The sequence below is a fragment of the Acanthochromis polyacanthus genome, chromosome 7 (genome assembly GCF_021347895.1).
Source record: "Acanthochromis polyacanthus isolate Apoly-LR-REF ecotype Palm Island chromosome 7, KAUST_Apoly_ChrSc, whole genome shotgun sequence".
NCBI classification, from domain to species: domain Eukaryota; kingdom Metazoa; phylum Chordata; class Actinopteri; family Pomacentridae; genus Acanthochromis; species Acanthochromis polyacanthus.
In genome coordinates this window covers 26,710,828-26,736,216 of record NC_067119.1, presented here as the reverse complement: position 1 = coordinate 26,736,216, position 25,389 = coordinate 26,710,828, and the positions used below count along the sequence as shown (strand labels likewise).

Sequence of the window (25,389 nt, the reverse complement as noted above, 5' to 3'; positions counted from 1 at the left end):
ACAGATAAAGTGAATATTCAAGTAAAGCGCAAGTACCTCAAACTGATTTCGTGAAATTCCGCATTTGCTGTACTACAGGGAGGTTTGACGATGGGGTGTGGTGGGATGTAACAAGCTGCAAGTAAATAGAAGCTGTGCAGAGGTTTGCTAACTATCAGTTTCAATAGGTGGTAATTTGCAGCATGTTACGTCTGCAGGCTCATCAGAATCTCGGCTACCAGATAGCAGCGATGCAGATCAGGCAGTAGAAGCTGAGAGGACGCACGATGTCAGAATCTACATCCCCTACGAGTCTGCTGAACTCTGTGTCGCTCAGGTAAAATATTTATCACAGAAAAGTGTCATAGAACAATGTTGTGTGTTTCTTACACAGCAGCATATTCACAGAAGAATCCATTTTATATGGAATTTTAGGCAGAACATTTAACCCCACATCACTCCATATCGCAGTCAACAAGGTCAGAGCAGATAAAATAACTTTCATCTGGTCAAACAGCGAACAATAAGTATTTTTTTTTGGACATGTGACTCATTGCTGTGTCCCAGTTGTTCAGTCAGACAGAAGGCATGCAGGCGCACAATGAAGTCACTGTGAGACGCTGTGTTCTCACTCACACTCACATGGCTGCCCTGATGCTGATACTGAGGCCCTCGAAGGCATTTGATCATCACAGTTATACCAGGACGCCCTTTAGTGTATTTGTTAGTCTGTTTGTTTGTTTATGTGTGCTGTACACACTTTAACACAGATAGCTGAAGACATGGAGGCAATGAAGAGGAGACACCTGGAAATGGTTCAGGAGCTGGAAGAAGAAACTTCCAGATCACGCGCGGGAGAACCAGGTGAAGAGGTGTGTGTGTGTGTGTGTGTGTGTGTGTGTGTGTGTGTGTGTGTGTGTGTGTGTGTGTGTGTTGTGTGTGTGTGTGTGTGCGTGCATGCGTGTGTGTGTGTGTGTGTTGTGTTCTTGTACTTGCTATATTGTGAGTACCATTTTCTGCATTTAACTATCAAAGTGAGGACATTTTTACAAAGTGAGGACATTTTGGCCGGTCCTCACTTTGAAACAGCCATATTTGAGGGTGAAGACTTGTTTTTAGAGAACAGGTATGAATTGAGGTTTGGTTAGGGTTAGGGTAAGGATTAGGGTTAGGCAATCAGTTGTGATAGTTAAGGTTAGGGTAAGGCTCTAGGAAATGCATTAACGCTTATGGATGTCCTCACTAAGATAGAAGTACAAACATGTGTGTGTGTGTGTGTGTGTGTGTGTGTGTGTGTGTGTGTGTGTGTGTGTGTGTGTGTGTGTGTGTTCTTGTACTTGCTACATTGTGAGAACCATTTTCTGCATTTAACTATCAAAGTGAGGACATTTTTACAAAGTGAGGACATTTTGGCCGGTCCTCACTTTGAAACAGCCATGTTTGAGGGTGAAGACTTGTTTTTAGAGAACAGGTATGAATTGAGGTTTGGTTAGGGTTAGGGTAAGGATTAGGGTTAGGCAATCAGTTGTGATGGTTAAGGTTAGGGTAAGGCTCTAGGAAATGCATTACACCTATGGATGTCCTCACTAAGATAGAAGTACAAATGTGTGTGTGTGTGTGTGTGTGTGTGTGTGTGTGTGTGTGTGTGTGTGTGTGTGTGTGTGTGTGTGTGTGTGTGTGTGTGCATGAAAACTTAATAGGAATGCAAATGATGTTGTGTTATCAGGAATGGACCGTGCAGAAGATCAGATCTCATTACCAGAACAAGTTAAACCACTCTGCGGAGATTCCTGGACTCTACCAGGAGAAGGTGGAGAAGAAGAAGGCCGACTGGAGAAGAAAGTTGTGGTCAGAGTCATTTATTAGTCATTCTTTTCATTTAAAACACAAGCAACTTACTGTTGTATTCCTCCTGTTTTGTTTTTTTTTAATCTGGCTAATTTTCCTGCGGCTTTCTTTGGTGCCACTTTCTTTCTTACTGGTGATTCTTCTTCAAGCTTTGAAGTCATCCGTCCATCATGTTTGTGCTGAAACATCAAATGCAGCTAAAGGGCCCTCCATAATTATTGGCACCCCTGGTTAAGATGCGTTCTTTAGCCTTCTAATAAATTCAGTTTTTTTCTAAATAATATAGGACCACAATGAAAAAAGAGGAAAATCCAACCTTTAATTCAAGTGCATGTAATCAGTGGGGGAAAAATCACAACATTAAGAAATAATTCTTTTACATCAAATCATGTGTGCCACAATTATAAGCACCCCTGATGTTAATACTTTGTACAACCCCTTTTGCCAACAAAACAGCACCTAATCTTCTCCTGTAATACATTTTTCTACAATTTTCAGTGTAAGAGTATGCTTCTGCAATAAAAATTGAATTTATTTTAAGGCTCTGAACACATCTTAACCAGGAGGGCGCTGTATGCAGATCTACATGTATTGTTATATAACATACAGCTAGGATATATCTCCTTGTGTTGTCCTGTTTGATGCAGGATTTGACGGCAAAAAACCAGCAGCTGCTGGAGGAGCAGAGAGCTGAGAGGAGGAGGAGTAAAGAGGAGGCCCTGCAGTGGCACAGAGAGAAGGTTAGATAGCAATCTGACAGGCTTCCTACAACATGTTATCTCTCTTCTGAACCAGAGCACACTCTTGTGGTCAGATTTGAGTAGAACTGGCAACTTTTGTCCTCATTACATAATGATCTGACCAATTTTCTTCCTGCCTCTCTGTTAGAGCAAAATGCTGGAAGTGTTCTCCAACAGGCTGGATGTTCCTGCACAGCCACCAGGCCTCCAGTGAGTCTTTCTGCATTTGTTGGTATTTAAGACTGCAAAATCCCTGACCTTTGTGCAGAAAACCTTTATTAATGCCGTGATACACCGAATAGCTTTGCAGGAGCTGGAGATGGCCAGACAGGAAATAGGGAAAGTCCAAGAAATGTTGATGGTGTCAACACAGGACAGCAGGAAGCTGCAGAGGAAGGTGAAGGCTCAGAGGAAAAAGGACTTTCAGCAGAACAACAGACTGCGGTGGGTTGGAATTAGATATCATGACAGTCGCTGATCATATCAGGGATGCAGGATCTGAGATCCTGAACACATCAGCAAAGCAACCAATAAAATAATTTAACATTCAGAGGGACAATATGTACTAAAGGGTGTTATTTGTAATCCAGTGATGGGACAAAATAAAGCTCTACTTGTCTCTTACCTTTACTGCATTTAGATGACCACAAAAGTTAAAGAGATGGATACCTCAAAGCATATAAAACACAACCATCTGCGTGGCTAAATAACCCAACTAAGTGCATCTTTTGATCTGTAATTTGGTTCTCAAAGTATGCTATTTTTAAATAAGTGCTGTTTTTATAGTGTCGAGTTGTTTTGTTTTCATAATGTATTTTGTATTTCTCTTTATATTGCTGCTGTTCTTACCTTTTTCACTGTTATTTTATTTTTCCTTGTATACAAAGCTGACCCAAGAAACCTCACAGAGACCTCAAATGTACCTGTATTGCAATGTATCTGTGTTAATAGCAGTGTAATTCTATTCTATTCTATTATACAGGCCTGCACTGATCCAGATCGGCCTCTGGAGGGGGCTAAAGCCCGTCTAGAGGAGCTGAAGGAGAGCCTGTACCAGAGGGAGAGGGAGATCACTGAGCTGCTGGAGGCGGAGAGGAGCCCATTCCTCCGGTCCTTCAGCCCCCCTGCAGCGTTCTGCTTCCCGCTGTCATTCACAAGGTGTTGCTCAAATATTAAACTAATGTGCAACTTTATGTTAAATATGCTCTGTTTCGCATTTTAGAGCCTTAGTATTGATACCATGCAATTGTTTTTTTCCCCCTCAGGCTCATGCAGTTTGCAGATCAGTGTCTGAAACCAAAACCATTTTAGACCAGATGATTGAGGAGAATCGGGTTGCTCTGATGAAGCCAGAGACAAACTGCAGATGGCTAAAGAGGAAGGCATGACAGAGAGACGGCCACTGAGGAAGGGTTAGAGATATGGGAATGCAAAAATATAATTTCTTATTCATTGGAATGGCAGGTAAATTGAGCCGCCTTTGGTATTCCTCAAATTCCTTTATTTTCTAAATGAATAACTGTATAACTGTTGCTGATCATTTTCTTCCATTTTACAGATCAGAATGATATGAGTCAAGACTGTCTCTCTTAGAGGAAACAGTGAGAGAGTATGAAGTCTGCCAAATTGCTTTAGAATGCATCAAAGTGGAGAAAGTTCTGTAGCGAATGGTAAATACACAAGTTGGTTGGATGCAACCAGTCATATTAAATTATTGACTTTATCCACATAATACGAATTCTGCTGTCATTACATAACTGTAGAACTGTAAGCTTGGCATCTAATGAATCATGGTAAGAACAGGAAGTCTTCCACATATCAGCCTTGTAATTGGAAACCGTATGTACATTTAGCTCACTGAATGTATGATGTATCTCTTATATCTTCTCTCTCAGACTCTGCAATCTCTGAACTGGAAGGTATCCTGGGACACAGAGGCCATCCAAGCCGCGGATGTCGGTCAGCAGCTTCTCTTATTGCAAGATCAGGTTAGATTTTTAGTCTAATCTTATCATACCTGCAGCAGATCAGTCCCAGCAAACACTTCTGTGCAGCAACTCAATACAGAAATAACGAGAGAGAAGCCCAAACGCCTGCACTGTGATCTTAAAAAAAGCTCCCTCATTCAGTCAAGTTAGACAACTGTTGTAGCTTTAGAACCAAAAGTGGTCAACTCGGGAACCAAACGGTGCCCTCTTCTTTTCTGGTGGAACTTTATGACACATGCGTGTTTTCTACACGCTGCACTCTTCACTGTCACAGCTGTGTTATCCTGCTTTTATCTGAAGCTGAAACAGGAAAAAGGAGGAGAAAAAGAAGATAATGAAACTACACTTCAGAGAGGACAATGAGGAAGAAATATTACAACATGGTGGAAGACATGAAAGGTAAATGTTTCATACCTCTAGCAGGTTGTTGGCAATTTAATTAAGGTCTGCTTTCTGATTGATTAATTTCACGCCCTTGTTTTGTTTCTCTTTAGGCAAAATTAGAGTATTTTGCAGGATCAGACCTGTGAACCGAAACGAGGCTGCACAGGGTGGAGTCATTGTTGTGGATAAAATCGACGAGTTCTCTGTCACCATAGACACCCCACGTGGGCAGAGGGAGTTTCAGTTTGACAAGGTGTTCAGTGCTGAAGCCTCCCAGGAAGACTTGTTTCACGACACCAACAGGTGAGAGTGATGATGATTCCTAATCGGCCAAAATGCAGTACAGTATATTCACAAATGTATTATGAAAGAGACATAGTGGACTCCAAATGTGGATATTTAATTCACTATAAAATAAGAAATGGTGTTTCTTAAGTTATCATACTGATGAAGTGTCTTAATTCTTTCAGTTTAGCAGCTACAAAGCATTTTTCCCCACAGGCTGATCCAGTCAGCTATCGATGGTTACACGTCTGTATCTTTGCGTACGGCCAGACGGGCTCAGGAAAGACCTTCACTATGGTGGGGGACAAGGAACAGAAGAACCCTGGGCTCATGCCGCGATCTTTTAATGCCATTTTTGACATCATACGGGAGAACAGCTCTAAATTTGACTTCAAGGTAGCAACTGTTTGTGACCAATGTAATTAAATCGAGCTTGGAAGAGAAAAGACATTAGATTGCACTTAAAGTAAAACCCTTCCATCATCACTTCCCTCCCTCTTCCTTCCTGTCATCTTCCTAATCCTTGTGCTTCCTTTTCTGTCAGGTTTCGGCCTATATGCTGGAACTGTACAACGACAGGCTGCAGGACCTCTTTGTGAGCCCGGCTGGTGAGGCCCATGCACAACCTCAATCCCATGGCCAGGCCAGGCGGGTGGAGATCAAGAGGAACAGAAAGGGGGTTGTGTTCGCCCAAGGAGCAGAGACAAAGGAGGCTTCCAGTGCCCAGGAGCTCTACGCTCTGTTCCAGCAGGCCTGCGCCAACCGACACATCTCTGCCACCAGTGAGTTCTCTATACCGTGCAATGTCACCCAGTTCAAACAGGGTCCTGCTAAATGGTTTGGATTAATCGTGTTAGTTACAATTAGTGTGTGGCAGCTAGGTACGTGGTCTCTGGACTGAGCAGTGAGTGTCAGAGCAAGCAAACTGTAGGAAGAGGAGCAACATTGTTTTACAGAATCTGAATCCTTAATAATCAATAATGAAAATAACAGTTAACTGCAGCACAAATCTGTGGACTACGAGCGGCTGTGTGTGAGGTTTATTAGAGAGAGACCACAACAAGCCGATGTGAATCGAATTCCAGAGCTATTTAAATCTGTTTTGTTGCTGTTTGCTGTGTGTATTTCTCAAGAGATGAATGTGGAGAGTTCCCGCTCCCATCTCATTGTTGGCATCAGAGTGGAGAGTAAGAATCTGACTAATGGGAGTGTGAGCACTGGGAAGCTGAGCCTGGTGGACCTGGCAGGCAGTGAGAGAGCCGCCAAGACTGGTGCCAAGGACCACCAGCTCAAGGTTTGTTCATATGATGTAGTCTGATTGGCCCACCGAGGGATTGTAAGGATGATTTAAAGTATCAGATAGTTGTCACGGCCTCTTTTAAATAATGGTTTGATTTGTTTGAAGTGGAGTGGTAGGAGCTACGTATTGATTGTTGGTGTTTAACTTATAGTAGATGACAGTCAGGAACACAAGGAAGCATGTTTTAGCCACCTAAAAAGTCTGTATAAGTTCAAGTTTACATTTTGTTTAGAATGTTTTCACCACTTTATCTTGCTATCAGACAGTTGTTCCAGCTGGGAACTGAAGCAGTTTTATCGTGCTCTTCAAAGCTGCCAGGCTCCATTAACAAAAACAGTAATATCCCAGAGGAAAATTTTACTGCTCAAAGCTTGCTCTTCTACAGCTCAGGAGACAAATTTGAGATTCTCATGTCAGCCTCATTTTAGTTTCTATTTTGTCTAAAGGTTTCTCATACGTTTCTCCTAAAATTCACTAGGAGAAATAGGTGAGACAGGATAATTAGAGGGAGTCATACTTGAGACTTGTGGGAGATACCTTGCTAATCTCAATACAGTGTGTTTAATGGCTCCTTTATTTCTCCTCTGGAAAAGAAAATGAACAGTAGTGGAGCAATATGTGAGACTCACTCACAGCTCCACATGAGCATGACAGACTCGGAATCAAATCCCAGCCTTCTGGGGGTGAGACAGCCACTCTACCCACTGAGCTATGCCACCCTGTGCATATGTTAATCTGCACACACACACCTTACAAATGCTGCAACAAATAAGAAGTTGCCAGGATACAGCCTAAACATCTTGAGGCACTTATAATAATATATGGTGACTTCAATCATGTCACCCTCTCCTCCCACTTGACTGGATTTATCATTCTAAACACCACGGATCATCCACTCATAATATTGTGACAGGCCTCTCTCTGGACTGCAGGATGGAAAGATATAGAAGATCTTTGTACCCACAGCGATCAGGCTTTATAATTCTATAGCAAATAGTAGATGAGCTGACAGACAAATGAATTTCCCTTTTGGGATGAATAAAGTAATCTGAATCTTTATTAATTAATTTAAAAAAATATCATGTGGATTACAATAAAGTCAACATGATAGATGATTAAAAACAACCAAAACCTTGATCTGAGTCTGAGAATTCAATGAGCGCTTGTGGAGATCTCTTCATTTGTTCTCTCTGAGCTTAGTATGAGATGCATGAACTGAAGCTGGGATGAGAATAGATGGAGTTCTTAGAGAGAGCTCTCTGATTTCTCTGCCTGAGATCACAAAGAGACACAAAAGTTGAGAAACTCTGAGAATTATATGAGAGATTGTTGAGATCTCTTCTGAAACTTTAAAGGAGACTAAACTGAGATTTAGTGCATCTTATTGCTCAGGAGAAAAAAATGAGACACAGGAGAAATAAACCTTAGTCTCAGTTTGGTGTCACACAGATCTCAAAGTTGTCTAGGAGAAGTAAATGAGACATTTTTGAGATCTCTTTTTGAATTTTCTTTTCCTCTGGGATAACCCCAGGGAACAGAAGTGTATGAAGGTATTTCAGGTGCAAAATGTTTGAGCACCTGTAACATCGAATTTGTAGTTGTGTACATTGAATTTGTATGTGTACATTGAATTTGTATGTGTATCAGCAAATCTGATTTCCCACACTCTATGAGTTGTGTACTTGTAAAATATTTTTTTGTATGTGTCGATTTTTTTTCTTCCCACAAATACAACACAAAAATACACATTCACAAATCGTAATTACAGGTGCACAAATCACATTTACAGGTGTACAAATCATATTCACGGGTGCACAAATCCTTCTCTACAAGTCACATATTTCAACACTGACACGCTCACATTTTGCACCTATTGTTGCAGCACACTAAGTGCAAAACATACTTGTGCACCTGTATTGTAAGAAGTGAAGTTGAGGTGAGAATTTGAATATGTGCAAATCTGAATGTGAACTTGTGCAATAAGTATGTGAAATAATTTACCACGAAAATACACAAATTGCTACTTACAACCACTCGAATCCTCCCCACGAGTCACACATTCTCTGTTTTCTACAGGTGCAAATCCGAAATCTGCAGGTGCAAATCCGAAATCTACAGGTGCAAATCAGAAATCGTACTTCCGGTCCCGCTGAGCTATTTGGTGCAAAACTACAAAACGAGCCGATCTGTGTATAAATTCTATGCTCTGAGATTGACGGACTTTTCGACCAGTCAGGGAGACGCTTTGCCCGCCCAGCCAATCAGAGGTTTTTATTCCGTCCGAGGTCGCTTTACCGACTTCCGGGTGTGGAATTTCACGATGGAGAGAGTGTAGGGAGTTCTTGTTTTGGACGGCTGGTCTGCTCTAATCTCTATAATGCGCATTTCCCAATGACTCAAATAACTTATCCATTCCTCTTAGTATATTGAAATCAAAGCCTACATCAGTGGTTGGCGACTGGCGGCCCGCGGGCCAAAACTGGCCCGTCAGATGATTTTGAAAATTTGATTTGGCATGGAGCCAAGCCAGTCCGTCACCACAACACGAAACTCGCGTTGTCGGCTGCTGCCGGGCATTTCCGCGTTTGCACTACTGGTCGGACACAGTTGTACCAGCCAGATTTCACTGAGCAACAGTGTGTGCAAAACATGTGTGTGTCTCGGGAGTCATTTTTAATACATCTGTGATCAGAGACGTGTGTCCCAAGCAGCGGCGATCAGCTGTAGAAGCTCCGCTGCTCGCGTTATCGCCAGCTCCCCCGCAGCTCGCGGAATCGGAGCGCACCCGCCCGCAGGTTGGCCCGCTGTTCGATTGTTTACAAACATCTACTTGCCTTGCCGACCCCCTGGCCTACACTCTCTCCATCGTGAAATTCCATACCCGGAAGTCGGTAAAACGACCTCGGACGGAATAAAAACCTCTGATTGGCTGGGCGGGCAAAGCGTCTCCCTGACTGGCCGAAAAGTCTGTCAATCTCAGAGCATAGAATTTATACACAGATCGGATCGTTTTGTAGTTTTGCACCAAATATCTCAGCGGGACCGGAAGTACGATTTCTGATTTGCACCTGTAGATTTCGGATTTGTACCTGCAGATTTCGGATTTGCACCTGTAGAAAACAGAGAATGTGTGACTCGTGGGGAGGATTTGAGTGGTTGTAAGTAGCAATTTGTGTATTTTTGTGGTAAATTATTTCACATACTTATTGCACAAGTTCACATTCAGATTTGCACATATTCAAATTCTCACCTCAACTTCACTTCTTACAATACAGGTGCACTGGGTGCACAAGTATGTTTTGCACTTAGTGTGCTGCAACAATAGGTGCAAAATGTGAGTGTGTCAGTGTTGAAATATGTGACTTGTAGAGAAGGATTTGTACACCTGTAAATATGATTTGTACACCTGTAAATGTGATTTGTGCACCTGTAATTACGATTTGTGAATGTGTATTTTTGTGTTGTATTTGTGGGAAGAAAAAAATCGACACATACAAAAAATTATTTTACAAGTACACAACTCATAGAGTGTGGGAAATCAGATTTGCTGATACACATACAAATTCAATGTACACATACAAATTCAATGTACACAACTACAAATTCGATGTTACAGATGCTCAAACATTTTGCACCTGAAATACCTTCATAGAAGTGTTGGGGTTCTCTTATTGTGTGAATGTGGTGTTGAAACACATCAGTTTGAATCTGAATCAACAGATTTAGCCTAACACTACTTTACTTTAATTACTGTTATAGGAATACAAAATCTTCCATTTCCTGTTTTAAAAGACTGTCCGAGGAGCTAAAATTGCAGAGTACACCTACTATAAGCTGACAAAAATACATTTTGTTGTTGAACCTGTTCAGAGCAGTTCATTCCTTAGCTTCCATATTTACTCCAGGCTTACTTTTCTGAACTAGTGGCATACTGGCAATCATCTACTGGAAGTAATACACTGACAAGTACCTTAGGCCACCTCCTTTCAAAGAAACAAAACTTTCTCTTTAAGTTTTCTTCATCTCCTCTGCAGGAGGCAAACTCCATTAACAAGTCCCTGAGTGCCCTGGGTGATGTGATCTCAGCCTTATCTGCTGAACTGCCCCATGTACCATACAGGAATAGTAAGCTGACACAGGTGAACCTATAAAGCAGGGCTATTAAAAACAAGCTGGTTATGAATCTGTGGGCATGAACCGTAATGCAGATGTGCAGGTCAGTCAAACTGTGCTCCTGATGTCTCTCAGGTGATGCAGGACTCATTGGGTGGAAACGCCAAAACCCTCATGATCGTCAACATCTCTCCTTCAGAATGCAATCTGGATGAGACACTCACATCTCTCGTGTAAGAAACGGATATAAAAATAAGTCATGTGATTTATTTTAGTGGTTACAAGGTACTGAATAACACCTCAAATTCCTGAATCTTCCAGCTATGCAACCAGAGTGAAAGCCATAACCAACAACGCTCAGAGAAACGTGGAAAGCAAAGAGATTGCCCAGCTGAAAGAGGTCAGCCATGCCAAATTATTAAATTATATTTACTGTTAAAAAGAAAAATGACTTTAATTGAATTGATGATGCTGCCACTATAGGTTAGTTCTGTTTATTTTTGTTTCTGAAAGGTGATCATGAAGCTGAAATCTGGACAGTCAGTGGAAGACGTGGATGTTTAATGCACGAGTCAATATATATAACTGCGGGACTTTTTGTAGCATAGTTGACAGGTATCATAGTTGACATTTTTGCTGTTTTCAGGCCTAAAATCAACATGGCCACCGATAACCAAACACCACATGGTATTTTTCTAGAAAGATTCTTCTAAAATATGATATATACACTCAGCAAAAATATAAACGGAACACTTTTGTTTTTGCTCCCATTTTTAATGAGATGAACTCAAAGATCTAAAACTTTTTCCACATACACAATATCACCATTTCTCTCAAATATTGTTCACAAATCTGTCTAAATCTGTGATAGTGAGCACTTCTCCTTTGCTGAGATAATCCATCCCACCTCACAGGTGTGCCATATCAAGATGCTGATTAGACACCATGATTAGTGCACAGGTGTGCCTTAGACTGCCCACAATAAAAGGCCACTCTGAAAGGTGCAGTTTTATCACAGCACAATGCCACAGATGTGGCAAGATTTGAGGGAGCGTGCAATTGGCATGCTGACAGCAGGAATGTCAACCACAGCTGTTGCTCATGTACTGGATGTTCACTTTTCGACCATAAGCCGTCTCCAAAGGCGTTTCAGAGAATTTGGCAGTACATCCAACCAGCCTCACAACCGCAGGCCACGTGTAACCACACCAGCCCAGGACCTCCACATCCAGCATGTTCACCTCCAAGATGGTCTGAGACCAGCCACTCGGACAGCTGCTGAAACAATCGGTTTGCATAAGCAAAGAATTTCTGCACAAACTGTCAGAAACCGTCCCAGGGAAGCTCATCTGCATGCTTGTCGTCCTCAACGGGGTCTCCACCTGACTCCAGTTCGTGGTCGTAACCAACTTGAGTGGGCAAATGCTCACATCCAATGGCGTCTGGCGCATTGGAGAGGTGTTCTCTTCACGGATGAATCCCGGTTTACACTGTTCAGGGCAGATGGCAGACAGCGTGTGTGGCGTTGTGTGGGTGAGCGGTTTTCTGATGTCAGTGTTGTGGATGGAGTGGCCCATGGTGGCGGTGGGGTTATGGTATGGGCAGGCGTGTGTTATGGATGAAGAACACAGGTGCATTTTATTGATGGCATTTTGAATGCACAGAGATACCGTGACGAGATCCTGAGCCCCATTGTTGTGCCATACATCCAAGAACATCACCTCATGTTGCAGCAGGATAATGCACGGCCCCATGTTACAAGGATCTGTACATAATTCTTGGAAGCTGAAAACATCCCAGTTCTTGCATGGCCAGCATACTCACCGGACCTGTCCCCCATTGAGCATGTTTGGGATGCTCTGGATCGGCATATAGGACAGCGTGTACCAGTTCTTGCCGATATCCAGCAACTTCACACAGCCATTGAAGAGGAGTGGACCCCCCAATAAAACAAAACTGCACCTTTCAGAGTGACCTTTTATTGTGGGCAGTCTAAGGCACACCTGTGCACTAATCATGGTGTCTAATCAGCATCTTGATATGGCACACCTGTGAGGTGGGATGGATTATCTCAGCAAAGGAGAAGTGCTCACTGTCACAGATTTAGACAGATTTGTGAACAATATTTGAGAGAAATGGTGATATTGGGTATGTGGAAAAAGTTTTAGATCTTTGAGTTCATCTCATAAAAAATGGGAGCAAAAACAAAAGTTAGATTTTTGTTGAGTGTACAATTAAGTAAAATTGAAATTAAAAGTTATTTATAAATATATTGTAGTAAACCTGTTGAAATGCGATAAATCTGCACTTGACTCACACACTACTTTATATTAAATAAAAAAAGAAAGCCTTGGAGTCTGACCAGTCTTTTCTTCAGGAGGAAATGACATCATGTGGAGCAGGTCATGTGATCTGTAATTAACACACTTCCTTGAGAGGTGTTTTTGTAACGGGTAACTTAGTTGAAAGTGGTTTCTTGGAAACATATACCAATTGATATTTTCCATATAAAATTTGATATATTGGCAAAAAAGACAAATATGTCATGATTTTCTCAGCTTAACAAAAAAACACAATCAAAACTATTTTTGACTAAGCTCATTTTTTAATTGTTTATCTAATTAGGAGGTGGTTGTTACTAAATTTGGATGGTTATTTGGTTGACATTTGAATGATTTCCAGTATTTTTTTTATTAATAAGTGACTGTTTTCATAAATAATAATTATGGAATTTGTAAAGAAATTATCATAATGAACATAAATAACATTTTTTTTAATTTTTAATAAAAAATGTATGCAAGATTTACCCCATGGACTTCTAAAGTTATATATCGACTCTACATGGTGCATAATCCTGCAGTAAATTGGTGACATTAGACTGTTTAAACCATTTCATTTATATGCTCTGTTTAAACTCTACGTGCTTATGAGCTATCATAATTTTTAACATCATCAAATTATTTCATCATGTGTGGGGATGGATGACATCATAACGGGCACACTGACAGCTGCGTTCAGAAGATTGCGTGCAGTTTTTTAATTGGTGCTGCCCACTCAGATCTATAGAAGGAGGCCCCCACAATGCAGGGCCTCATGTGTAACTGAAGAGGCAAATAGGAAGTCAGTCAGTCATCCAGTTTGCACTTCTACTGTATGTGGTAAAAGGCAACATGCTGACGCTTGAGAAATGAGTGTCCAAAGCTCATGATCTGTTCCTATCGTCTTGAAAGGTCAGCTCCGATGGCTGGGAATAGACTCTTTCTATAGCGCGCAATGTTACACTACTTTGTTGTTTTTCTTGTGTCTGACCAGAGATAGAGTCAGTAAAATTAGAACTTCATGGCAAAAGGTACAAATAAATGTAAGAAAGACTGCACTTTGCTGAATTAATTTGTAGATTTTTGGTAATAATCTATCATATGAACTCAACAAACTACACAGATTCATTTCTCTTTAATGTTTCATCCGTGCGGAAAAAAAGCAATATTTTAAGTGAGCAGTCATAGAGAGGTTGATTCTGGTTTTTCTTGACATGTTTCAGTCTCACTGCAGGCTCAGAGTAAAGCAGTCCCAGCAACGACAGACTCTGTTAGAGTCAGGGTGGCATTTTAGCACTTATGGGGGTTGAAAGTTTCTATAAGTAGACTATGTTTGCCTGTAATTGGGCCCTGTCATAATTGTCCAGCACTTTTATTCTATGCCACGGGCCTCACAAGGGGTCGTCTTTGTTACAACATGAGAGCCAGATTCCGTGCTTTGCGTGCTACGTTTTATTGGCTGCTTTAGATTAGAGGCCACTCAGCACATGTTGACTGTGATTTGTTATTCTTAATGACGGCCACGGTTTAAATCATACTGTGAGCTCTGTGGACTAGAACAAAGTGAGGGACAAAGGCACAGTGAGCCACAGCGAGCACATGGAGAGGGAACAGGGTTGATTAGGGGGCCGAGGTCTCATCCTCTGGGTGTGTTTTGTTAATTAATCACCACAAACCAATTTGCTGCTGTAAAGGGTTTGTACATGGCTACACACAGGCAAACTGGGAAAGATGCCTTTAATACAATAAATGGCTACAGGCCTCTGCTGTTATATGACCTCTGTCTGGCCTTTGAAGTCATTGTGGGCCTTACAATCTCTCTACAATAAGATTTACATGACAGAATCACCTTGGAAATAAGAATTACTAGACAATAAACTGACTAAATGAATATTTTATTCAGCCTGTATCAAAAACAACTAACCGTAAATTTGTTTTACAATATATATTAAAAAAATTATTTGACGTGTAGTGTTATTTTCCTAAAATAGTCAGTAGAAATATCAAGCATATACCAAAACTGAGAGCATGTTGTCTATTAGGTGCATTACTGATTACTGATGTGACAGGTGAATGTAAGTTAAAGTGCATTTGACTTACCAGATATTTTTTGCTAAATTTTAAGACTATATTTTTGTATTTCTGTACTCTGTAAATGCAAACGTTGCCCTTATTTACATTAAATAATGCATTTATCTTAATATATTACAGTCTTTTACTTGCTGTTTATTGTTATTTTAAGTATGTTGTATTAAGACTTTGGTCGTTGTGAATGTGTAATATGGTTTACAATGTCTGCGTGATTCAGAACCGTGTTTAGCTAGAGAGAAGCCATGACTGAGACTTCTGCTGCAATTTTTGCCAGGTAGTCAGCATCTATGTTAAGGGTTATTGTCCAAATGATAATAAAAGGGCACAAAAACACAAACTAGAAATTGATCTCTGCCTTCCAAAAGTTAATATCCATTTGGATACAAGTTCAAACTTTCCAAATTAATTCTCAAATTTTATTAATTGATTTTTTTAGTCTGTCAAATAACAACAAAAAGTCACACATTTTAATATTTCACTGGACTGCCTTTTGCTCTGAGAATGACACACATTTTCCATGGCATCGTTTCCATAAGCTGTCTGGACTCTGTGGAGGCCAATCCACGTGTGAAAATGATGTCTCATGCTCCCTGATTCACTCATGAATCCTCGCATCATCATCTTAGAACACGGCCATGCCATCAGGGAAGAAAAACTCCACTGATGGACAGACCTGCTCATTCAGGTAGTCAGCTGACCTCATTCTTTGGGAACATAATGTTGCTGAACCTGACCAACCCCAGATCATAACCCTAACCCCCAAAGGCTTGCAGACACTAGGCACACTGAGTGCACCACTTCTTCTGCCTCTCTTCTTACCCTGATGCCCCCATCACTTTGGAACAGGGTAAATCTGGACTCATCAGACCACATGACCTTCTTCCATTGCTCCAAAGTTCAATCCTTTTGCTACCTTGCAAACTGAAGCCTTTTATTTCAGATTAGCCTCACTGATCAGTGGTTTTCTTAGAGCTAAGCAGCTGTTTAGTCCCAATCCCAATTGTGCATGTGGAAATGCTCTTACTTTCACTGTTAAACATTAGCTGTGAGTTCTACTGTTGATTTCCTACTATCATGTAAGAGTTTGCTTTGACCACATTTGTTCCTCGAACATGATGCTTCACCACTATCCTGTCAGGTTTTAATGATGTGATGGACGGTTCTTGACCTGATTTAAGTAGTTTCAGAAATCTCCTTAGTTGTTTTCTTTGCTTGCTGCAGGCCAATAATTTGACTCTTCTGAGACAGATGAACATTCTTTTCATGACCACAAGATATGACTTCCTACATGGTTGTTTAAGAACTGGGAAGCTCCTCATTGCATCAGTTAGGGATAAATAAGTTGTTACAGCTGAAACTTATTCATCACTGCAGTAATTATCCAATGAAAGGCTCCTACCTATTTGCTTAGTTAAATCCATATGGTGACTTTTTTTGGACAGGCAGTGTATGTTACTTATATTTCCCATGGTAATTGGTTTCCTGCTTGTATAATTTACCTGAACTTGTTAGAATTTGCAGAGGAATGAACAAATACACTTGATACTTATTAAACAAAACAGAATATAGTGACAATAAGTCATCTTTCTTACCAACCCAGCAAGTGATTACAAATAGCATGTCCAGTCAGTTTTCATGATATAACTCAGTTTTTGTTAGATTTTTTCCACCATCATGTTAAAGCATTGCATGTTTAATTCGTCCAGTTAATATTTTCCTTGTTGTGGTTGAAATACGTTCACAGCACCAATCATGTTTCCTTGTCTTTTGTTTCTGGCGGTAATGTCAGTACAGCCTTGTAAACCGATGTTTCATTTGAGTAACAATAAGTAAACAAAGAATTAATTGAACACAAAGACTACACATTTTTTATTTTATTTTCATACTACATGTTTCCACAAAGACATTGTTAGAAGCTCACATTTTAATTACTGCTCACATGACAATGAGAGTGCTTTTATGACAACTAGATTACATTTTACTTTTTTTACATATACTATATGTGCTTTATTATTTCTTTAACTCTTTTTCTCATTTCCTGTACTTCTTCTTCCAAAAAATCACTGACTTCAATTTTAAGATTCAACAATAATAAAGATGTGCTCAGTGATATTCAGTGCTCTGAGTTAATCTTGCAAAGAGGTAATTTGAGATGTTTGCAATAATAAATAGAATAAGTAAGCTGCATACATGACATTTAGAATTGCACACAAGAAAAAATAACTGAGAAAAAATAATTTCAAGAAATGTAGATTAACATTTAACTTACATTTAAGATAATATTAAATCATTTTAACACTACATCGACTCAATGAGGGATCAATTAACCAGTACTCTCTATAATGGTGCAACAAATATACTTCCCAAATTATCAGATTTTTCGAAATCAAGAGAAAAAGAAAACTTTAAAGATCCCCTCCAGCCAAATTTTAGCTGTCACATTACTCTCATGCAATCACATACTGGACCATGATGGGGCCTTTAAACTAGTTCATACAGCTGTTACGCACTGACCTTAAGTAGGATTTTAGAGAAGAAACCGTCACCCTTCAGCAGATAAATGAAAAAAAACAGCCTTCTTGTTTCAAATTCTTCATATATATTAGTCTATGCAGTGACAATCAAATCACCAACAGCGGGACCAATGAACAGCTGAATGATGTGGTTTTAGTGGCATTCCTGAGAGCCCGAGTGCTAAATAATGACAGCTATTACTAGATAGTTTCCAGTTTGAACTCTTCCAACGGATTTAACCTCCTATAGATGAGGTGAAACAGCTTCCTGGCAAATAATAGAAGACAGTTAAATGGAGTTTCCAGATAGTCTTCTCATGGAATAAAATACTCAGTAAACTTTACCTGAACAAATACAAGTTCGACAAAAGATAAACTTTTCGTTAATGGACAAAGTTCCTTTAAGTAATTCTGCCTGACTCCTCTTTTTCTCAAACATATCCTGCCATGCATCTTTACATTTAGGGTATGAAAATAACTGAGTTCACACTTAACTGTCCTCTTTACCGCCTTGTAAGATGTCTGGTTTTTAATCTGGTTGTCTGGAAGGTCACAGTGCTGACGGGCAAGAAGGACAAGGTTCTGAATATGTATTTGGAGCCACTGGGGAAGCATTGGGAGCAGATGAGTTGGTGCAACAGCCAAAGCTTTGGAGGAAGAGTGAGAGAAGGAAGATAAGGACAGGAAGGCGAGGACATGATGGTGGTAAGAAGATGAAAAGATTCAAACAGATGAGAAGGAGATGGGAGGAAAGTGAAAGGGGATGAGCCCTGCATGAACACAATCCAAGGCCTGAAGCGCTGATCCCCAATCTGAAACACCCCTTCACTTCCTCCTTCAGTGTTTAACTGTAGCCTATAACTTAAGATAAAAGCTTTTAATGAGGGAATGTTTTCAAGCTAAGGAAGAGAGACCCTTTTAAAATGTGTGCACAGAAGCACTTTGAATGACCAGGGTTCAGCATATCGTGTTCAATACAGTGAAGTTAGTTCACATTAAGGATATACATACATTTCACTTCTGTTGATCATTTGTGTGCTTATGTTTTAACCACATTTGGCAAAAAACAGAAACTCCAGTCTGTGAGCAATAATGACAGATGCTTTATCGCTGTGGAATTATGGAGGTTAGCCAAAGATGGTGGCAAATACAGCCATGGCCATAAGTTTGGACACAGCAGGACTTACTATGTCTGTTTTGATGTCTATTACAGAACATAACTAATATTTTTTGACAGCACCAGTTTAATTAGTCAACAAATCAACAAGGGATATAATATTATTAATAAATTCCAACAATTGGAACAACTTTGTTCCCAAAACATAATATTAGAAGAAAATAACAAAAAAAATGCAGTACTTTCACAACCAAATTTGGTAAGAATAACAAAATGACACCAAACTCTTTTGATGTTTTTTTTAAATATGAAACTTAATATAGTTCTCAGGAGTTGTGTACTGTATTGTAAGTGACAATTTTGTGGTATTTTCTAAGATTCACAAGCGTCATGGTACTTGTGTCCAAACTTATGGCTGTAGTAATTAATATTTGTGATATTCCAAAACATCCACAAGGAGCAACATTTCACTTTTTAGGTCTAAAATCTCGATGAGATGGTAATCCTGTATGGACGTGGTTTCATAGTCAGACCAAAATCGGTGCTGAGATCCAGCTCCTGGCCTCGAACCTTTTCAATCCTCAGCCCATGAAGCAGCGTGGTGAGAAAGACAAACATCTCCAAACGAGCAAATCCATCACCAAGACAACGTCTCTTTCCCATCCCAAAGATAAGAACCTTTTCTGTGAGCTCTTTGTTGAGGAGTCCCGATGGACCAAGGAAGCGTTCAGGGCGAAATGTGTCCGGATCACCCCAAAGATCACTGAGACAGAGTGAAAACAAAAAGATCAATTCTTATGAACTGAACAGAATACTTTTAAACAGAAAGATACATGTCACCAGAGGTGGAAGAAATACTCAAATCTTGTACTTAAAGGTCTATGCTTATTGTTTTTTGTGGCTGTTTTAAACTTACAGATATAAAATAAACTCTGTTAATCCTCGTGCTGTCCTTACCAAAAATGTTGATGCCTTGTCTGAAAAAAGTCCAAAAACTCAGAAAAAAATTCTCCAAATTTGTAAAAAAATTGGCAAAATCTTCAGGAAGAAAATTCCACCAAAAAAATGGTTAAACAATTTCCTAAAAAAAATGTAAAATGTGGAAGTTTTCACTGTGACATTTTTTCCCCCCACATTTTTAAAACTTTAAAACGGGTCAATTTGACCTGAAGGACGACAGGAGGGTTAAGATATAAAGACATTTACTGCCATCAATCCTCAAGCCTCACCACAACTACCAGCTTTACAAACCAGTAAGAATTTGACTCTAACACGTAAAAGAAGAGTACCAGTATGTTCTTCCTGAAGTGGGCAGGAACAGTAGCAGCTACTGGTTTTCAGAGTAAAACAAGCTCAGAACCAGGTGTTATACTGTCATGGTAAAATTAACCACATTAATATTATTTTGAGATGTTCAGCTGATAGACATACTGTGGGGACATGTGAGACTCTGACTAACTCATTGAAAAGGGGCACAATGTGGGACCTTCAAGTACAAGTACCAACAGCACAGAGCACAAATACTCATCAGCCACAAGTGAAAGTTATGCATTTAAATTTACACTTAAGTAAGATATTTCATGTGAAATACACTTAATTACCAAAGTAAAAAATACTAATTATTATAGTATAATATGATTATAGTAATAATGTGTTTTTGGACTACAGTCATTGCAGCATTAATGCATTATTGTTAAAAGTTTCTGAATATCTCAGTCATAGTTGTCATTGCTTGCAGCTTCTTACCTGTCATGATTGACTTGATACTGGTTAATGAAGACACATGTATCTTTGGGAATGAAATATCCATTCAAGGTGATGTTTCTTGTGGTACTGATTTGGAAAAACAAGTTTAAACAACAACATATTCACTGTGATTGGAGAATGTAGTCATAATAAAGCTTGCGTCTTACCAGTGAGGTATGGTGAAAGGAACATATGACGCATGGCGGAACACTTCGTATAGGAACGCCTCTGTGAAAGGCATCTTGGCCTTATCTGAAAACCTGGGCAGTCTGGCTGAGCCAATGTGGTCATCTGGAAACAAAAACACCAAAGCCCTTTGAAAACATTTTGATGACTGAGAAGTTCATTTCTGTGCTCTGTCCTTTTGACCTTCTGAAACATAATCTGCAGAAATCCTGTCAAAGCAGTAAATTATTCTGCAAGTGGGTTTCTAATACAACTGCAGCCTTATTAATTTCATTATAAAGTCTTGCAAAGGTTCAAGTGTTTCCTGTCTGTCAAATTCAACTGCACTTTAGTTCACCGCAGGTTGAGTTCAATTAAGTTTTTAACAATTTAAAGATAGGCTTTACAAATAATTACAGTGTCAGAGTAGACTCCTACTTATTGCTTCACTAATGAAGTCTGCAGTAAAGTGCTGGCCAGCTTTGCACCAATGCAATTAAAGTTCCTTGGTCAATTAATTGTATTAATTTCACTTTAATTTAAGCGATAAGGGAGTGAAGAATGTTAAACTTTGTGTGTTGAATGCCTTGCGTGTTACGGCCTTTGTGTCTCTCTGGAACTCACTAACCTCTCTTTCGTTCTGACTCATCCCGTGTCCTCTTAGTATCTGTCTCTTGTCCTCTGTCTGCCTCTCTCTCTCTCTCTCTCTCTCTCTCTCTCTCTCTCTCTCTCTCTGTGAAAATGCAACGTGCCTCAGAACAGACAGCACCAGTTCTGTCAACCCACTTCAAAAGTACCTCTGACGTCAGCAAATTGGACTGTTCTTTTGTGAGTTCCTCTGCTGGCTGTTGGATTCTGTCTGTCCGGGAAAGGCACTGGGACTGGCCATTGCTGGGCTTTTATTATGTTGCTGCTGCCTGAAATTTTGATACTGCAGATGCCACAGACACCTAGCTACCCTTGTATACGTAATATATATACACTACAGAGATATACATTCCCACCTGAACTTTATGAATCCTGTTTTGGTGCAGAATGTAAAGATTTCATTTCTCAAATATTGAGATGTGCTGTTGAGGGAACATCTTTGACTAAAATTGTTAGTTTTGATTTATCAGTACGGAACCTCAAGCTGCAATCTCAAGCTCATACTGACTTGTAATCATTAATGAGCAACCTTCTATTTTTAGATTATGACTAACACTATAAGTATGAGTGTTTCATAAGGCCTGTCCAGCACCATGAACCATACCATAAATGGTACTGGACTATTTAGTGTAGTATGATCTCTCTCTCTCTCTCTTAATAACATGCATCCAGTAGTTCTCTGTAAGAAGTGAATTTGCCAGTTAAAGTTCATTCCTGGTCTCTTTCTAGTAAAAAACAACCTTGGCAAACATACTAAGACATAAGACAATACCTATCTCCTGGTGTATTCTGTCCTGAATGTCAGGAAACTTGATGAGGTACAACAGGCTCCACTGCAATCCAGCAATGATGGTGTCAAATCCTTGAGAAAATCATGAACACAAGGAAATGCAGTGAAAAGAGAGAATTCTCCGTCATCGCTATGACCTAATAATGATATTGCCAGCCCAATGATAATATGTGAAACTGGTCTAACCGGCTCCGAAGATGTCTATGACGGTGTGAATGATCTGAGAGTTGGAGAGCACTGATGCATCCTTGTTTTCTTCTCTGTCTTCACAAAGTGCAATCAGAGCATCTGTAATGTCCCGGATGTAGTTCTGCAACCAGGCACACATACAATACGACAGGAAATTTAACACTGACATTGTTGCTGTCTTCTCCAGTCATTGTCGTTATCACTGCTGAAACATCAAGCATCTTCACTGTATACAGTGTGATTACTGAGTATGCAGAAAATAGGTTAAAATTTAAAAGCGGTAATGAGGGAAGGGACAGTAATCGGTTATAGTACGACGCGTGTCTTCCAGTGGGATGCTAATTCCTAATTAGAGTGCGTGCGAACATTTTAGCCACTCTGCACAAGAACAAAGGTCTGTCCCAGGGAACTTGTTTGTTATTTTTTTGGCAAGAGTTACAATCACAGCTACTACTATATGGGTACAATGTCAGATGAACTAGTGGAGAGTAAATTAGTGGGGTAGATCTAAAGAAAACAACACTTACAGACACGCCATCTACAGCGTGAGTCCCTTCTGAAAATATTCAGTTTTTATTTTGTTGTCACTGTGCAATAGGTGGGCTTTGGATCACATAAAATTAATGAAACCAGTGATGTGGTACTGATAATTATAACGTTTTATGATATTTAACATATCATTTTTGTCGCATGGTCTTACTAAGTATGCAGAATTTTAGTCCCTTTAGTTTAAATATGCAATTTTACATTGAAAAGCCTTAAATGTTGAAATGTTCCTTTACTTTATTTGTCTTTACAAATATCAATCAGTGGTGCAACTGTAAAATCAAACTCAAGTTTCAACATAAAAAGTCCATTTAGAACAGCTAGGGTCCCATCCTGCAAAACAGCAATGGTTCTGATTGCATTCTGTCACTAATTACTCATTTACATCTGCTTTTTATTCCATTTAAACCGAATTGTTGTCTACACATGTACTTTCAAACCTTATCAAAGGTGCTGATGTGTTCCTCAATGCTCCGCTCCATGAATCCATTCATTCTGCGAATGTGCTGGACCATCTTCCTCAGAGATGGACTAGGAAAGTAACGAAACACCGGGAAGAAATCCGCCAAATTTCCTGCTGCAAAGATCCTCAGGACCTCGTTGTTGATGTGAACGATAGTGAGAAACTCCTTGTCGTTGTAGTCATACCTTTTCCCAAAACACAGGGCACAGACCACATTTGCCACTGAAGTCACCAGGGGCATCACTGGGTCTATACCTGTCATATTATGGTCTGTTTGTCCTTTAGCAGCTTGTTCCTGAAACCACTCCACCATCTCAGCAGCTTCAGCACATACATGCTCCTCCAGAAGGCAGGTGGCTCCGGATCCCCTGGGCTCAGCCTGGGAGAAAGACCTGAGGGCGTTCTTACACAGCTTCTTATGGAGCAGCCATGCTGGTCCGTACTTCTCACTGAAGGTCATACTGGTCCCATTGGCCACAGCAGAGAAAGTGAAAAGGTCAGGCCGCCCGGCGAAAGCCTCCCCCTGCCGAACCAGCGCCTGCCTGATGGTGGTGTACCCACTCAGGACAACAACACTCAGAGAGCCCAGACGCATCTACAGTGAAGAGATTAACAAATGACTGAACACAAGAACAAATTCTTGCTGTGTCCATGTGAAAAAAAACTAACTTTTCATACCTTGAAAACATCCCCATACTGGAGCCTTAAGCGGGTTAAAGAAAGATGAATCTGGTCCTCCATCTGGAGCAGATTCCCAACAAGCGGCCATGGCGTGGGGCCCGGAGGAGAGGGGTACTTTGTGTGGTCCAGGGGGGAGTCACACTGGAAGTGCAGGAAGGACCAGTGGCACTTTCTGCCCCTGAGGGCCATTAGGAGAAGGGCAAAGACACAGAGAGCAACTGTGACACTGGACAGAGAGGCACATGGGTTGTCCTTGATGGGCAGAGTCCCAAACAGGATCAGGCTCATGTTGCAAATCCAAATACTGAAAGAGAGAGAAAATGTGTGAAAACATGAAAAAAAGGTATGAAAAAGAGGTGACTCTAGTTAAGATTACACAACTGTGACTGGCACTGTAGTCTACAAAGAGCAAAAAGCCACAAACAAGAAAAACTCACCATACAGCGTCCTCTCTAAGTTTGGTGTTAAACAGTAGCGAGCCCGACCTGGACAACAGAGAGCAGAGCAGAGACCAAAATACTCAGCAGACAGAACTTTGAGGTCTGATCTACTGGACTTCGTTGATGAGGATGACCTACCGTGCAGGACATCCCTCTCAGCAGTCGCCGGGACCCCTGCAGAGGGAGCTGCTGCCCGTTCACAATAGAGAGGCGCAAATGGCGACAAATTTGGCTCAGATTCGAGAACGAGTCCGACTCAGCCAGCCAGAGACTGTATCGGCCCATTTGAGTGCAGACCGGAACCATAGTCATGGACAGGGGCCTCTCCTCTCCAGTTCTTACTGTCCCACCAAAACTGCAGGCTTTTTGTTGCACTGCACAGGCTGATAATGATGATTTTCAAAGGAATTATGAATTTTAAAAAAGTATTTCAGACACACAAAGATGAAAGAAAAAGAACAAAGCCAAGATTATCTGTTTGAAATTGTTACTACCTACCAATTAATACATTTTAATGGAAAGTACAAGATGTGCAAGTACACTTTTTGTGCTATTTATTGCTTATATTCAAATGCATTTTGCATTTTCATTCTGGAAAGGCATTTGCATAAGTCTATTCATCTTTTAATACATGATTATGTGTCTTTCTTACAGCAGATTTGCCATTTTTAAGTAAGTAGTAAGATTTTGCAATTTAAAGTTTACATGGAACTTTGAATTTAGGTCCAGAAAAAACACCTTGTGATATTAGCGTGTTTAAGTAAAGCATCTGGGCACAACTTCCCAAACACCTGGTACTGTTTAGTGAACAGTGTAATATCTGTAATGTGTCACAAGGGAGTGCTGTTCATCTGTTTAGGCAAATTCAATATTGCTTCCAGTTTTTGGTTATGCTCTCAGGATGCTGTGGTTCATCTATGACATGCATTCCCCAAACCATTGCAGCTCACGCCTTTTGGTGTTGTATATTTATAGTAATGCCAACAGGCTTTTGTTACAGTTGCAGTAAATCATCTGCCGAGGAACGATTGATATTTGTGAGGAA

The 25,389-nt window shown here is 40.3% G+C and overlaps 3 protein-coding genes across 4 annotated transcripts; 2 read left to right on the top strand and 1 right to left on the bottom strand.

Moving 5' to 3' along the window:
• The first annotated feature begins 825 nt into the window (after positions 1-825).
• Positions 826-4,555, top strand: LOC110956902 (uncharacterized). 2 transcript variants are annotated; one of them, XR_007943429.1, is made up of 8 exons: positions 826-851; positions 1,706-1,827; positions 2,475-2,567; positions 2,716-2,777; positions 2,870-3,011; positions 3,550-3,725; positions 3,833-4,237; positions 4,463-4,555. XR_007943429.1 is itself a non-coding variant. In XM_051951220.1 (7 exons), exons 2-7 carry the CDS (start codon positions 1,708-1,710, stop codon positions 3,876-3,878), a joined length of 639 nt encoding a protein of 212 aa, XP_051807180.1. In that variant the 5' UTR covers positions 826-851; positions 1,706-1,707; the 3' UTR covers positions 3,879-4,549. The 2 variants fall into 2 exon arrangements, 1 of the variants encoding a protein (XP_051807180.1); XM_051951220.1 differs by having other exon boundaries at positions 3,833-4,549.
• A 287-nt stretch (positions 4,556-4,842) lies between these two features.
• Positions 4,843-15,354, top strand: si:dkey-96l17.6 (uncharacterized). The gene is given in 10 exon segments (XM_051951219.1): positions 4,843-4,954; positions 5,050-5,242; positions 5,441-5,466; positions 5,469-5,620; positions 5,769-6,006; positions 6,358-6,518; positions 10,559-10,663; positions 10,773-10,870; positions 10,959-11,037; positions 11,151-15,354. Coding segments are annotated over 10 exon segments (1,143 nt in total). The 5' UTR covers positions 4,843-4,914; the 3' UTR covers positions 11,202-15,354.
• A 1,619-nt stretch (positions 15,355-16,973) lies between these two features.
• Positions 16,974-24,803, bottom strand: LOC110956914 (cytochrome P450 1A1). The gene is made up of 7 exons (XM_022202671.2): positions 23,902-24,803; positions 23,201-23,818; positions 22,212-22,335; positions 22,008-22,097; positions 20,590-20,713; positions 20,423-20,509; positions 16,974-19,439 (listed from the first exon to the last, which is right to left on the bottom strand). The coding sequence occupies exons 1-7, from the start codon at positions 24,190-24,192 to the stop codon at positions 19,157-19,159; spliced, it is 1,617 nt and encodes a 538-aa protein (XP_022058363.1). The 5' UTR covers positions 24,193-24,803; the 3' UTR covers positions 16,974-19,156.
• Between the last annotated feature and the right edge of the window lie 586 nt (positions 24,804-25,389).

What these genes read in the sequence shown, in the direction of transcription:
- LOC110956902 (XM_051951220.1), top strand. Translation starts at nt 1,708, where the DNA reads ATGGACCGTGCAGAAGATCAGATCTCATTACCAGAACAAGTTAAACCA. An exon ending in TGCAGTGGCACAGAGAGAAG is followed by an intron (nt 2,568 to 2,715) that starts GTTAGATAGCAA and finishes CCTCTCTGTTAG; the next exon opens with AGCAAAATGCTGGAAGTGTT. An exon ending in TTCCCGCTGTCATTCACAAG is followed by an intron (nt 3,726 to 3,832) that starts GTGTTGCTCAAA and finishes TTTCCCCCTCAG; the next exon opens with GCTCATGCAGTTTGCAGATC.
- LOC110956914 (XM_022202671.2), bottom strand. Translation starts at nt 24,192, where the DNA reads ATGAGCCTGATCCTGTTTGGGACTCTGCCCATCAAGGACAACCCATGT. An exon ending in CAGAATACACCAGGAGATAG is followed by an intron (nt 20,714 to 22,007) that starts GTATTGTCTTAT and finishes TTTTGTTTCCAG; the next exon opens with ATGACCACATTGGCTCAGCC. An exon ending in CCTTTCACCATACCTCACTG is followed by an intron (nt 20,510 to 20,589) that starts GTAAGACGCAAG and finishes TTTCCAAATCAG; the next exon opens with TACCACAAGAAACATCACCT.